The sequence below is a fragment of the Humulus lupulus genome, chromosome 3 (assembly GCF_963169125.1).
Source record: "Humulus lupulus chromosome 3, drHumLupu1.1, whole genome shotgun sequence".
Classification (NCBI taxonomy): Eukaryota; Viridiplantae; Streptophyta; class Magnoliopsida; order Rosales; family Cannabaceae; genus Humulus; species Humulus lupulus.
In genome coordinates this window covers 131421245-131436942 of record NC_084795.1, presented here as the reverse complement: position 1 = coordinate 131436942, position 15698 = coordinate 131421245, and the positions used below count along the sequence as shown (strand labels likewise).

Below are 15698 nucleotides of genomic sequence, written 5' to 3'. Positions count from 1 at the left end.
CTATACATATGTTACTGTCTATGAAATTATAAGGCATGACAATGAGTGATCCCCTTTCCTACAATATATATATATGTATATAAATATAACAAGTAACAACAATAATAGCCCACCCACACTAAATTACAGAGTAACGTATGATTGAATCAACTGGCCATGACAATGAGTTTATACGCCTACAAAGCGCGCAAAGCACCAACACACACGCGATACATAGTACTACGTACAAGCATAGACATTATTATCGCCCAAATAACTTTATGTCTCTCATACATTAATTCATGTATAAATTTACCAAAATCAGTGACGTACGTAAGCATGCTTACCTAAATTAACATACACAACTATATAAATATATATATATATATACCTGCCTCTGTATAAGCCTTATACTTAAGGAATCAATCCTTGGTTACATGTAGAAGTACGTCTTTTATATATTTTTTACATAACGAAGTAAACATCAGACGAAGGATTTGATGTCACTGCGGCAATCCAATCATTCTTTATTTTGTCTTTAATTACATTGTGTGTACGTAAAGTATGGTCTTTTGGTATATATGGGAATTAATAATATTAAAAAGTATACATAAATGTATATAAGGGTGCATGAAAATACACAAATCAAAGCAAGAAAAGAAGAGTGTCGTATCGAAAACTTCTCAGTATAAAGCAAAGTGGTTCCCTCCATGTCACGTTCGAAACCAACTAAGCACTTCTCTCTCTCTCTCTCTCTCTCTCTACGTTCGAGAAAAGTAAAACAGAATCCTTCTACCAATCTATAAAGAAAACCAACTCACTCCCTAACCCCATGAAGTAAAAAGAAAAGTTGGCTCCCCAAACAATCAAAAAAATCTTTCCCTTAACCCAAACCCTTCCTACTAGAGTCTCTCTCTTGCCACAATTTTTTTTTTTTTATGTTTTTTTCTTTCCCTTGCCTTATTATTAACTAACTCTTTTCACCAACAATAATACATATCATCCGATCTTCAACCTTCTCTTATATTATATATAAACATATATATATATATTTATACATATATGTTATGATCCATATCCTACAAGTACAAGGGCATCTCTCCTCCAGCTAGTATAAGAATAACTAAAGGAAAAGAAAAAATGGGGAGTAGTAGCAGTAGCAGTAGTAGTACTACTGATACTAGTAGTAGTAGTAGTAGTATTTTTCACCTTTTAAAGTTGTTGGTTCGAGGGCTTGCAGTGGTGGGGCTTATGTGGATTTTGTTGGCTGGCACGCCGGAGGGGACAGCAGGGACCACACCAAACACTAAATCAAACTTAGCACCAACGGAGTCCGCCGGAAAAATCACAGGAAAAGATCAAGTGGTCGTTGAAGGAGAGGAGAAGCTTGTTCATCCTAAGTTAGATCTTATTAATTACATGAGCAAACGAAGAGTTCCTAATGGACCAGATCCTATTCATAACAGGTACTCCTACTTCTACTACCACTACTGCCGTCTGTTATATTTATATGTACTTGTCAAAATTAAAAAGCTTGTTTGGAAATATTATAAATATATATGTGATAAAAAGAAAAAAAAAAGAATTGAATGGTGGAGACATTCTGAAGATGTTGGCTAGCTCACATAATTTTCAATTTTCAGTGACTGATTTTAAGAAAGGGAATATAAATTATCACGCCTAGCAAGTCTACGGTTTGCAAGTTTGTTCTTGCTGCAGTTGGATATTGGAATTGAGCTGATAATATTTTCATGTTTGCTCTAGTTATCTATGTATACAAATAGAGTAATCTTGAGATATATTCGTATATATCCCAATCGTTTTTTTTTTCTTATATTTGGATATAGAGATTATTTTTCAGGAATACCATTTCTTCTTCTTATTTTTTTTATACTTACTTTGGTACATATATCAAAAGCTGCCGTAGTATTCTTTTTTTATTTTGGAATCATGCAAAGTACAGTACTATAGGATTTAGTATGATGTAGCAACAAGCCTTTTTTCAATATATATATATGTATATGAGTATCATTTTATTGATTTATTATTATTTTTTTTTCTTTACGAATGTGTATATATATATATTTATACCCCGACGAAAAAAGAAAAATTTAGCTTTCAATCTTTATTGACTGTTACATTGAAGTTTTACTTGGTCTCCAGGTGCATTATATTGTTATTTTTAAATATAACATAAGTTTATTTTTGCTTTATTCCTTTCCACATGAACATAATTATTCCAAGTTAATTAACGTTCCATCGTGTTGAGCACATTATAGTTATGATGACAATGTCCTTTAATAATTATTATAGCTTTGCATAATCTTTATCTCCTTTTGTTCTGTCCTTTTACCAAATTATGATCGATTAGCAGCAAAATATCACCTTGCCAAGTAGTATATTATAGCTATTGTTGGTATTTTACTTATTACAAAAAGCAATAATAACAACAAAAAGTATTCTCATAAGCTTTCAAACTGGTAAACACTAGCCAATTACATAACCCACTCATGAGATGATGCGAAAGTACTTACTTTATGGTCTCTAAAGCAAAATTAAGTGCTTTGAGAGTTTTTCTTTTTAAAAAACGTACAGGAGGAAGAGAGAGAGAGAGAGAGAGATTTCCTTAAGCATAGCTAGCGCAAAGATAACAGTTTTATTAGACTTTATTTGGTATTATAAAAACAATTATATTACTTAATATTACTAATGTATATATGTGTGCACATTTAATTTTATTAATTATTTTATAATTTCAGGAGAGCTGGGAAGTCCGGAAGACCTCCTGGTCAAGCTTAGTGCCCTTAAAATAAGTTAGCTTCAGCAAAAGAGAGCAGAGAAAATGACACAAATCATCATGTCTTCAATCATGTTTGTATGTTTTAGAAATGGGGATATAAAATTATTAATTCCTGCTGCTTATATCTGAAAAAGTTTCCCCCTCCTGACCTGAGTAGTGCTTCAAAGTCTTACTATTTTCTCTATGGAGAGGTTTTGGAAAATACTATGTGGGCCAGAAAAACGAGCTAATCTTGCACAAAATGTTTAACACTTGATACATATATCACACTCAAAAGAATTCAGTGAGAGATAAAACTGTTTCCAAAACCTCGATCTGCATTTTATACTAGCATTCAACACTTGATATATATTATCCTGTCTATAGATTTATTCTTCTAGCCATTCAATATTGACAAATAGTGAGTGTATGTGAAATTTAGTTATAAGCTAAAGCACTTTATGTAGTTTTTCTTTTCCTATTATAAATATTATTGTTGTAAAGTAGCGTAATACTGATAGAAATAATAAAAAACAAAAACAAAAAACAACCCAAAAAGATATATGTGTGAAAGCAGGCAGCAGCCATTCATTCATGCATATCATATGTATGCAAGGAGAGGAAATGATGCATTCAACAATCTCAAATAATTAAAGACTCCTCACCATCGGCTTTTTCACTGTTCGAAGATTCTTTTATTCTTTTAAAATTAAAAATCTACCAACTCATTTTAAAAATATGGCATTTAGTTCCAACAAAAGTAAATCTCACCTATTAAAGTTGTTTCTGTTTCTTGGAGACGCTTATATAGATGTATCTTGTTGTGTTGGTTCTTTTTCATGGATTCCTTTGGTTTAGGTGCTCTCATGTCTCAAGTACTGTTTTGGTCTTTGTTCCGGTCAAGCTAGCCTATTATTCTCTCTCTCTCTCTCTCTCTTTTTTTTGGGTATGAGATTCTTATGGAATTTTTAGTCTCGTGGGCAACAACTAAAAAAAACTTAAAAGGCAAGAGAAGAGAGATACGGTCTATTTCAGTCTCTAGCTCCAAAGAGAAAAATCAAAGGAGGCTCCTTGCTTAAGCTTTTCATGCTCTCTTTTTTTGGGAGGGGAGATGAGTAGCAAAGGCTGACTGTGAAGTGGGGTTCAAATCAGGGGTAATTACTAAAAAGGAAAAGACGAAAGAAACAACTTAAATAAAAATGCTACTTTTCCAGCTACCCCATGTGATCAGAAATCTAATTACCACAATAACTTCTAACCCTTTGTTGCACAAATCCTTAGTAAGCCGAGTTTAGCCCAATTGGATGATCCAGAACTATTTTCAGCCCTAGCAAGATACTAGTACTTCCAAGGCCTCATGTAGTGACCCAATCCAATACCTTAATTTTGGGAATATTTCCTTTATAATCTATCACCCAAATTTAAAATTAAAAAACAAACAAACAAAAAAGTCACGTGTTAATTAATAAGTGAAAATTACATTTTATATGGCTTTTTTAATAAAGTTTTAAAAAATATGACTTTTTTTTACAAGTATTATTTTATGGCATTTTAAAACTTGCATTCCTTTCTATGAGATCTTTTTTCCATATTTTTGTAAAAAAATCATTATTATGCCATATTTTTGTAAAAAATCATTATTATGCCATACTTTTTTTCCCATAATCTGATTTTTTAAATTAAATTTGTCCATACAAACTAAGAAAAATTTAATTATCATATTTTTACATATTAATGGCTAAAAAGCCATATTTATGAAAAATCTCCCATTAATAATTATTGGTTTAATTGCGGCAAAAATCCTTGTGACATGCATTGAAATAAGTTTACAATTTGTTAACATTAATCCATATTCCTATTATGTTGTAATAATACATAGTGCCTAGTTGGTATAGTCGTGTTGTAGGGAAAAACAATTGTAGTTGTATTGTGTGGAAAAATTGTTGAGTGTTTGATAAATTACAAATTTTAAAGTGATGTGAGTTGGAAAACACATATCAATGTCATATTTATTTTATTTTATTAAAACAAATTCACATGTTTAAATTAAATATATTTTTGATAAGAGACTAATAAAGTGATCATAAACAAAAATATTATATTATATAATATATATTGTTGTGTATATATATATTATAATTAGTCAATGTAGCTAGGATTTGAATTATAATGATAATAGAATTATATATTGTTTATGATATAATCACAAATATGTAAAACTTAAGTTATCTCAAAACTCACACTTTTTATGTCCTTAATTAATTTAAACTAACTAAAATAAAATAATAAATAATAAATATAAATTATAAAAATATTTTTTGAACTAAAAAAAGGTATTTAAGAATTAAATATTATTTATTTTATTATAATATTAATTTATTTTAAATATTTTTCTTTTCAGTAATATATAATAAATGAGTTTTGCCAGCTTTGCCTTCTAGTTGTAACTTCTCGATAAATTCTTCAATAAGTTATTTTCTGACAGTTTACCAAACACCATTATTGCACAAGTTTTTCATAAAGAAGTTTTTAGTTTTTTTTTAATCTATCTCAAACGGGGCCATAATGTTACTAAAATAGTGCATGTGGCCTTAGGTTTGTAAAAAAATATATAAAATTAAACATTAATAAGAGAAAAAATAATTTAAAATATATACTATTTAAATTGAATAAAAAGATTATTTGTCTCACAAATTTACAATTTTCTTTGAAATTTGTTCTTGATTGGTGTTGTACATGAAAAACATGAGCTGGCGTGTTTTGTCCGTGGTACAGGTTTCAAGCATTTAATGAAATTATTCATAGCTCGGAGAATGCAATACAAGTTCCCTGAACCTATAGTTCGAGTTAAGACCTATCCGACCAGATAATAAGGAGATCGCCCAACCAGATCCTTAGGTCGCATAATATGTAGTACGAGCATCTTAATGTCCGAGTCAGTGAAAGTCTAGAAGCCTCTAAATAGCGTAGCACACATTCAGCTCGATGTCGACATGTGGAATGCGCATAATTGAATTCTTGAAGACTTAGAGACTTTAAACACTTAATTACTGTCTTGTAACCCTTGCTTGATGAACATATAATGCCAGGTAGTTTATGTCTTTAAGTGAATTTAATTATACATTTGGGAAGTTAGTCAAACCTGTAAGTTACAAATGTATCAAACGACTCTCAAATCTATCCAATGACACCCTATAAATAGAGGGGGAATGGACAGATCAAGGGATCAAATTTTGTATGCCAAAACTCTGCAAAAATTGTCATAAATAACTTTCTAAGAGATAAACAAGCTATAACATAGACTCGTGCACTAAGTGGATTTTAACCACTGAACCACGCAAATTTGCATTATTATATAGTTTAGATAAAGCCTAATTTCCATTCTCGAATTTCTTAATTCACTATTGCCGAAATATCGCGTCAACAAATTAGCGCTTTCATTGAGAGGTCAAATTAGGCTTACAACTTTACAATCCTGAAATCGTTTCTGCAATCATGGTAGTAACCCGAAGATCAGAACGTGATGGAGAGTCAGAAAGGCCTAGAGACCAAAGGGAATTTCGAGCGGTCAACCCTGCTGGAGAAGGCACTTCAGTGCCTAGGCGTCCTTGAAAGCAAAACTAGGTTCACACTGGAAACAACCAGGAAATAGGTTGTTCATCGTCACAGCTCCATCAGGATAATCCATTCTATATAGGAATGGTCAAGCAAGAGAATGTCGACCTCTAGATCCAGCTCGCCCATGCCAACAGACGTATTGATGAGATCATGTCCCAATTTCCAACTCCTATAACCGATCAGAATGTCAGGAGGAGGGCAAGTGGATCTCAAGGGAATAGATCGCGAAGGCATGGTCACCCCAACACAAGTCGTTCAGTTCGAACTGCCACTCCGGGAACTGTGCCATTGGGGCAGATTCCTAGAAATGATCGATCTGTACACATTCAGAGAAATGAGCAAGCTGCTCACACGTCTAGGAGACCACCTAATCAACCCAGACAAGCTGGTATAAATTCAAGGTGAGGTGGGATTTCGTCAAATTGGCTTAAGTCACTTCTAATAAACAGGGTCAGGAAGAGGGCCTACCCCATGTAAGGGAGATCGGGGTGGATTATGGGCGACCTAGAGTTGTCCGCCCAGATGGACGACATGTGGCTTCCCCGATAAGGTATCCACCATCACTAATATGCCATCCGTCACCCCAATGAGCTCCATTGCTCCAGCAACCTCGAGGGAGTGTATCCCTTCAAAGGAATGACCGAAGAAACACTGTTCACATAGAGGTTACTCACATCACTCGATCTCTAGACACTGGGATTCGAGTCTGTGTTAACAATCAAACTCACCAACCTCATCAGCGAATGGTGAGTTTTGATGAAGATAGTTACTGGACGGAGAGCCGTCATGAAGACAAGCTAGAGAGTGTTCATAACACTTAGTCTCAAAGGCAAGAGCATGACTTGAGTGAACATCTCAACTATGCTCATAGTTTCTGCGAAACCGTCAGCCTGACTTACGTGAGTGCTTAAACTCACAGTGGAGACAACCAAATTGAAACAAAGAGTTGAGTTATAATCAACCAAGGGAAAACCCTCCTGTGAGTCATGATAATGGGAACGCCCCAATGAGCCGAGCTTCAGCTTGGAGGGACGATAACCCAGATAACACACAGCACAGATTAGTTGCTAATAATTAGCTCCCAAATAATTCGATAGTGAAGGATCCAACCCTTGAATGACTTTCTATGATGGAGGAACGGATGAGGCTCCTTCTGTCAGAATGAAACAAGGATGACTGTGATTCCGATTAGGATCTTGAGCCCTTTGCTCTTCACATTTTCGTAGCCCCGTATTAGTCTGGCTTTAAGATGCAACATATGGCAACCTATGATAGAACTATCGATCTGTCTAACCACATCGGGTCCTTCAACACCTTAATTAGGGCCCATATTGTAGGTTTCGACCTGTAGCGTGTTTTATTCCCAACCACTTTGAGTGGAGCTGCCAAATTATAGTTTGAAAGGTTCAAGAGGCACACAATCAATTCCTGTAATCAGTTTCATCAGATTTCAAGAAGTCGTTTCGAGCTGCCATGGAGATACGGGTGGAGGCCAATTCAATGTCCAACATAAAGCAACAACCGGGTGAGTCTCTCTTACATAAATTGGTTCACCAATATTACAGCTCGAGCACTAGATGCCGATGACAGTGCCAAGCTCATGGAAATGCAGTTTCGAATCATCGTAGGAGGTGAATTATGGAATGAACTCAAAAGGAAATGAGTTAAAAACACAGATGAATTTTTAGCTATGACTCAAGAGTGGATTAATCTCGAGGAAGCAGAATCCACCGTAGCTGGAGCTACTAGTGTTCCCGCTCAACCCACTGGAGTGGTGACGAATGTTGTGGTGTTAGCTCGGCCAGTTACCCATAACAACCAGGCAGGTAATAATAATAAGAGGAAAGGGAATAATGAAGACGATCATGCAGGGTCTAAGAAAAATTAAGTTGGGGATAAGTACACCTCAATTTTCACTGTGTATATTGATCTAACGGATACACAAGAAAGTATATACCTAACTAACTCTACTTGCCTTTGTTGGAAGAAGCTCGAGCCCTTAAGAAATCAGCGCACTAAGAGAGTTCCAAAAAAGTTTTCTTGTTACCATAACGACATCGGTCATGCTATAGACGATTGTCGCCAACTTAAAAATGAAATTGAGACGCTGATTCAGGCTGGACCATTCACACAATATGCTTGAAATCAAGTGTAGCCCTTATCCTGCAGGTCGCATTGAATCCGTGACCAGCTCTGGGTAATAAGCCAAATCCACATGCAGCTCTTTTAGCTCCTGAAAACCCTCTCATCCCACCTCTAGTTGAAAGGAGGGACATAGCCACCATCGCAGGTGAGCCACATTTAGTCGTAACAAGTAATGGGGCCCATAAGAGATACATACAGAAGCTGAAGACCAATGGCAATGTGGTCTATACTCCAAGAAGCGCTTACCAAAGCAGCAGAGAATGGATAAACAACCCATCATTTTTATGGAAGAGGACACTAGCCATGTCACATTTATGCACAATCATCCGCTTGTGATAACCGTTAAGCTCGCCAATAAGAGAGTCCAAAGAATTTTGATCAACTACGAGAGCTTAGTAAATGTGCTATTCAGGTTCACATTGGAAAAGATGGGACTTTCGGTCACAGACCTAAAAGCCTCCTCAACAACACTATATGGGTTCTAAGGTAAAGGTTGGAAACAATAGGGACGATTAAGCTTATTGTAACAATCAGTGATGAAACTTGAGCCACTGCAAAGATGTTTGAGTTTATTGTTATAGATTGTATGTCTGCTTATAATAGCATCCTAGGGCAACATGCCTTAATAATCATTGAAGCCATAACCTATGTTCACCATCTAGCCATGAAATTCCCCTCACCAAAGGGAATATGTAAGATTAAAGGAGATGAACTCGTTGCCAGAAAGTGTTATAGCATCTCGATGAAGGGAATAATGCAACTCGGGCAACAAATAGTGGTAATTATTGAGGAAGCAGAGGAGCTTCAATTAATGGAGATTGATGTTTCTAAATTAGAAGAAATTGAACCTCGAGTCAGTGAGGATAAGTTAGAACTCTAGGCTCTTGCGGAACTAGACAAGGTAATCCTCGATCAGGAAGCAACTTCCAAAGCTATGAAGATAGGAAGAAATCTCGGTGCTGTGCAGAAGAAGAACCTGGTCAAGTTTCAGAGATATATCCTCGACATCTTCGCATGGTCACATGGTTGGCATCAATCCTAACGTGGTCATGCACACATTGAATCTGGATAGAAACATGTAGCCAAGCAACAGAAAAGAAGGCAGTTGGGAAAAGAAAGAGGAAAAGCTCTAGAGGAAGAAATAGCTAGCCTCTTAAAATTCAGATTCATTAAGGAGGAAAAATATCCAACAAGGACAGTTAACCCCGTTCTGATCCCGAAGCAAAACAAAAAAATGGAGAACCTACATTGACTTCTACGATCTCAACAAGGCTTGCCCAAAAGATTATTTTCCTTTACAAGGAATTGATCAGCTCGTAGATGCCACGATCGGTCACGAACCCTGCCGACCAAGAGCATACAAGCTTCATTACCAAGCATAACGTATACTGCTACAACGTCATGCATTTTGGGTTGAAAAATACATGAGCTACATTTAAAATCTGAGAAATTAATTCCATATGCTAAAATATGTAGGAGTGTGACCACATAAATTAAATGGGAAGACACATTTAATTAATTACCCTAAGATAAGAATTTCATTTAGCGAGGTAAGAAATTTTTGGAAAAAATTACCACTTAGGTAATTATTTGGGGTATATAATTAGTATTGTAATTAAGTGAAAATTGGGAAAATTAGTGAGTAATTAAGCATTGAGGGGCCGACCACTTAGAAGGGTAGTATGATCTTTTACTTTTTTTTTATAGCCTAAGTTTTAAGGAAAAAATTCAAGCAAATCCTCTCATTTTTACTCTTCTTTTTCTCTCTCAAAAATTCAAAGCTCTCACTTCTCTCTAAACCTCTCCCTGGTCGAAACCTCTCTCTCTCTCTCTCTCTCTCAATTTTCTTCAAACATTTCTCAGCCCACTAAAGCCTACATATCTCTAATATTTCCTCAAGAAACTCTGTTAGAGCTCCTAGAACTTAAGTATACAAGCACCAAGGAAAAACAAGGCAAAATAGGTAATATTTCATGCTTTTGTTCTTGTTTTTCCTTCCCATTTTTTTTAGATATTTTTGTGAGCTAACCATGGGGTGTTTTGGGAGTGTGTGTGAAGGTTTGAAAGCTAGAGCAAGTGTGGTTTAAAGAGCTAGAGCCAAACCACAAAACTAGAACATCAAGAGGTATAAAAGTGGTCACTTTTGTTAGTATTTTGTGTAGCTGAGTTGCATGTATAATTTTTATGGTTTAAATTCATTCTTGGCACTGTAATAATGCTTATCTAGTGGCTGACCATGCATGCATGCACATTTTTTTTGAATTTCTAGTAGAGGAACCCAACATTCTTCTAGGATTTTATGATTTTATACTGCCAATGTTTTAATCTTGATTCGAGCAAAGTCCATATATATTTATTTCTAGATTTTCTTGTCACCATTTTATTATTTAGGAAGATTAAATGCTCATAGTGTATAAGAACATCGAAAAAGTTGTAGGATTGATCATGTTATGGATTTTACTAAAATGTTGTGCAATATGTAAAATTGGTTCTTACAAACTATGCATGTAACCAACTTTGGACATTGTGTTCTATAAGAAAAATAAAGTAGTTTTGGTTGATTTTCAAACTAAGAACTCTTGATATATTGGCAATAAAACGGGTTTGGTTTCATAGAAAAATAATTAATATTTTAGGAGTTTATTTTTCCAAAGTTTAGAAAAATTAAGGTTTTTAAAATAATGCTCTCTGCAGAGTCACATTCAGGAACATTTTTCACCAAATAAAAATTATCTTTCTTACCTATTTTTTCTTGTGACATTCTTAGCATATCCTAGTTTTGACCTAAGAAAAACATATCAAAATATTTAGCCAATTGGATTTTATGCTTTACCAAAATTTAAGAAAAACCATGGTCCCAAAATGGACAGTTTCAATCAACACTTTTTGAAAATGGTTTTCACGAAGTAAAACGTGTATTTTTTCCTAAAAATTTACAAGGGACTTCTAGGAATAGCCAAGTTTGGTTTTGAAAAAGATAACTTTTTTTGGTTATAAGGTTTCTATATTATAACCTTCCAAAGTTAGAAATTTATCCCAAAACAAAACAATTTTGACACTTAGTAAAATTTTGGGATTTTCTAGCAAAACTTAGGTTTTGATTTATTCTTTATCTTAATAATTATGAACATAGATTTTTTATACTAAATAATTATAGGGTTAATCTACAGAATATTTATTAGGAATATTTTTACAAATAAATGAATTTAATCTATAGAAAATAAAAAGGGTCCAAAGCACTAACTTTTAAGAAATTAAGGAATTTACTATTTAAACAAATTAAACTTTCTCTTAGACTTGTAAAAAACAAATTGACTTATATAATCACATTTTTAATCAAGTAAAATGAACTTATTTCTAAAGGTTACAACTTAATTCTACAAATTAATAAATTTCTTAGTAAATTATCAAAAAAGACAATTTTGTAAAATTAATTTATTTCCAAAATACACGTGATGACCAATTTAACAAGACCTAGGGTTATAATTTCCCAGAAGCTTAGAATATTGTCTACTGGTCTAAATAGAGTAAGGACTCTTATACACTTGCCAAGTAAGTTATAATGATATTTGTAACGAACCAGATATATTTATTTTATTTTATTTCATGGTTTGTTAAATGTTTATTTTATGATTTTTTAAATGTTTTTTTTATTTTTAATTGTTAAGTGGATAATTAATTGAATTAAATTTATTTTATTAATTTTGTGCATGTGTGTTGTGTGTTTGTGTTTGCGTGTGTAAGTGCATGGTAAATATGTTGAACATGCAAGAAGAGTAGACTTGAACCTAGACTAAATTATGGAAATGAGGGCGTGTTTCCTTGTTTAAAGAATTCTATCAATTAAGGAGAAGGTTCTAGAAAGACTTGCACTCACATTTGGGAGAGAAGAGAACACAAAAGGAGAAGAGAGAGAGAGAGAGAGAGAGAGAGAGAGAGAGTAGGCATGTGGGAGTGAAGATCAAGGAAATGAATTGTTTCCTTATTTAGCTAGGTTGACATATCCGTTTCTTTTATTATTTTTAATTTAAAAGCAAAATAAAGGGAAAATAAAATTTGGTAAAATTTCCTTTTTCCTTTAGCTAAGGCCATTAAAAGGAAAAGAGTGAGCTTGAGAGCTCAGTTGGTGGCTGCCAAAACTCATAGAGAGAGAGAGAGAGAGAGAGAGAGAGAGCTAGTGTGAATGAAAGGAAGAAGAAAGGAAATGGAAGAGAGAAGGAAGGAGAGTTCGAACCCTAGGGTAATCTTGTATTTTGAATTCTTTTAATATCTTCTTTTGTTATTGATTCTAAGCCATGGTATTTTTGAGTTTGGATGAGCCTAGGTTATTGTGGTGCTAACTACAGTATCAAAGGGCTTAACCTATTTCTAAGTTTTGTTCAACACTATCAAGAGGTAACAAAATTTTGTTTTTTTTATTTCTTTTCTTGATTGGTTAATCTTTTTTTTATAGAAAAGCATGTTAGAATTGTGGTTTGTTCGTTTTGCATGAAGGGTATATTTTTGTTTGGTACTCTTGGTTCTTAAAATAATTGAAACCGTTATTTATTTTGGAAAAGAAAATGTGAGTTTGATAAAAATAAATGTTCATATTGATATTATTGAATATTGGTGATTTTGAAATATCAATAAGGATGTATGATCTATAGGGAGAATGTAATAGTTTTGCTTTGTTCCATATCTTGTTTTTGTGCTATGATTTTATGTGGATTAATGCAATATTTTTTTTGGATTCATAGGGTGTTCGCCAAGGGGTGTGAAATAAATCTAGTTGTCTATTTTTATTTTTTATTAATTCTCTCTTGATGTGTTGAATAAAAAGCATGATAGGATTTGTGATTAATTTTATTATATTGATATATGTATGTTTCGGTCAGTGAGAGTGTATATGGTGCGTTATACTTGTTTAATTTTTTTCTTTTAATTAATTTGGTGTGATAATTTTACTTTGTTTCATCTCTCGTTTTTGTGCTATGATTTTATGTGGATTAATGCAACATTTTTTTATTCATAGGTTATTCGGCCAAGGGGTGTGAAATAGTTCTAGTTGTTTTTTTTTTATTAATTCTCTCTTGATGTGTTGAATAAAAAGCATGATAAGATTTGTGATTAATTTTATTATATTGATAAATGTATGTTTCGGCCAAAGAGATTGTATATGGTGCTTTATACTTGTTTAATTTTTTTCTTTTAATTAATTTTCTCTTGATACTTGAATAAGGAAGCATGATGTGACTTTGTGGTAAATTTGGTTGTTAAGTGGTGTTGTTCTAAATGTGTAAGTGAGAATAAAGAATAATGGGGACTTGCATAAGATGTTAGGAAGCATGTTAGACTTATCCATATATTGTTGGAATATTATTAAAGTGTTATTGATATTTTATGATTCCATGTTACTTACTGAATTTTATTATTAATATTTTTATTTGACAAGGATGAGTAAACTAAGAGAGAGTTTTATGCCATGATTTCATGATACACGCTAAAGATGAAAAAGATTAGTTTTACATATTTTATTCTCTCATTCCATTAAGAAAACCTATGATTTTATGTGAAATTATATGGTTAAAAGGTAAAAGTGAATAAATGCTTAACATGCTGAATTTTATTGTTAAGTTTATAAGATTAGCTAGCATGTGTATCTAAGGGTGATTTTGTGCCATGGTAATAGTGTATTTATAACTACGAATTTTAAACAAGTTTGAATAATTGTAAATGTCATGATTTTATATGAATAAGTGTTCTAGAAAGAGAATTAAAAATAATTACATTTTTATTTTTAAATTAGAAAAGTGTTGTTTCTTATTTTATAGTTGGATTTGAAAGCATGATAAAAGTTAATTAATTATTTTGGTAATATGATTTCTAAAATAAATTATAAATATTAAACAATTTTATGTATTATTTTCAAAAAAAATGTTTATGTATATGTTGGATTAAAGTTTGGTATCACTGCCTGTTGTTGATTTAGTCCATGACTAGTTTGTGAGTTTGGATTTGATTTTTGGGGTTAATTCTTAGTGCATGATTTTAAGATGTCAAAATGGCAGCAAACATGCTAGGAAAATTAATGGGTAATTAATTTAGTATTAATATTCCTTTCTAAATTATTGTAAAATGGTGAAGAGATAAATTGTATAATATTGTAAACTTTGTCATAGTTTTCAAGGGTGGTCCCACGTATGCATGTTACATGCAAGTGTATTTTTACGCGTAATTATATGTTAATTGAGTAAGTCTAAGGTCCTTATTTGAAGACCTTTAAGATTGATAGGTTTAATGACATTGATTTCTATGATTTTATGTGTGACATGCAAGCATGATTTTATGTCTGAGTTATGTTAGAATTTAGAGAGTGGTGCAACTTGTTTTAAGATAGGTGCCATGTGCGTATGGCCACATGGCCCATGCACATGTGTGATATGTTTTGACGTGTTCATGTGTGCTTTACACGATATTAAGACAAGTGTTTTGATTATTATTTTAGGCTCGTTGTGAAGTTTTCTCGCTCTTGTTACTGCTTGGACTTAAGGTAAGGAAGTTATCTAGAATACTATGTATATTGTTCTGAATGTTTGAAAGTAAGACATGTACCTTATGTGGTAAGTTAATACAAGTATTATGATTGATCTATTGTGTGATTGAATCAAAGAAAAACAACGTTGTTAGTGTTATGTACGCGACACAACATAGGAGTTACTAAGGTGTGACTTAACTCATAGGGTGGACGCGCCATAGGCCCCAAGTGGGCACAGGAGGATCAGTTCCGAGGGTTGTGTTTCGTAGTTTCCTCACAGAGTAGTATTTTATTTGCTTGTGTAATTATTTTTTAGATAAAGTATCGTATATAGAAATGAAATGACTGTGTGTTATATTTCATTTAAAGATATGATGGCAAGTGTAGAATTGTTGTATTTTTTGGTTGATTGCTTTGTTTGTACTTACTAGGCTTTTTGCTTACCCCCTTATTTTCCCCATTCTAGGTAGACGTTAGGTTTTGTGAGGAACGCATGGTGAGTTAGAACTTTGAATGGTCATAAGTATGTATTCTGCAAGAGGCCAGTGGATGGGGACGATTTGGAAATGCCATAGAATAATGATTAGTCTATTTTTGTTTAATTCTTAATTTTAGTGGGTTGTATTATTTTCTGCAAAAGTGCATAAAAACATTCTATTT

General features: G+C 33.1%; 1 protein-coding gene across 1 annotated transcript; it reads left to right on the top strand.

The window, feature by feature from the left end:
* The first annotated feature begins 732 nt into the window (after positions 1-732).
* On the top strand, positions 733-3087 carry LOC133823154 (CLAVATA3/ESR (CLE)-related protein 25-like). The gene is made up of 2 exons (XM_062255758.1): positions 733-1445; positions 2739-3087. The coding sequence occupies exons 1-2, from the start codon at positions 1120-1122 to the stop codon at positions 2776-2778; spliced, it is 366 nt and encodes a 121-aa protein (XP_062111742.1). The 5' UTR covers positions 733-1119; the 3' UTR covers positions 2779-3087.
* Positions 3088-15698: the final 12611 nt, after the last annotated feature.

Bases quoted from the DNA above. Each gene is read 5' to 3' on its own strand.
- LOC133823154 (XM_062255758.1), top strand. From the start codon at position 1,120: ATGGGGAGTAGTAGCAGTAGCAGTAGTAGTACTACTGATACTAGTAGT. The intron at 1,446-2,738 runs GTACTCCTACTT...TTATAATTTCAG, and splicing joins CCAGATCCTATTCATAACAG to GAGAGCTGGGAAGTCCGGAA.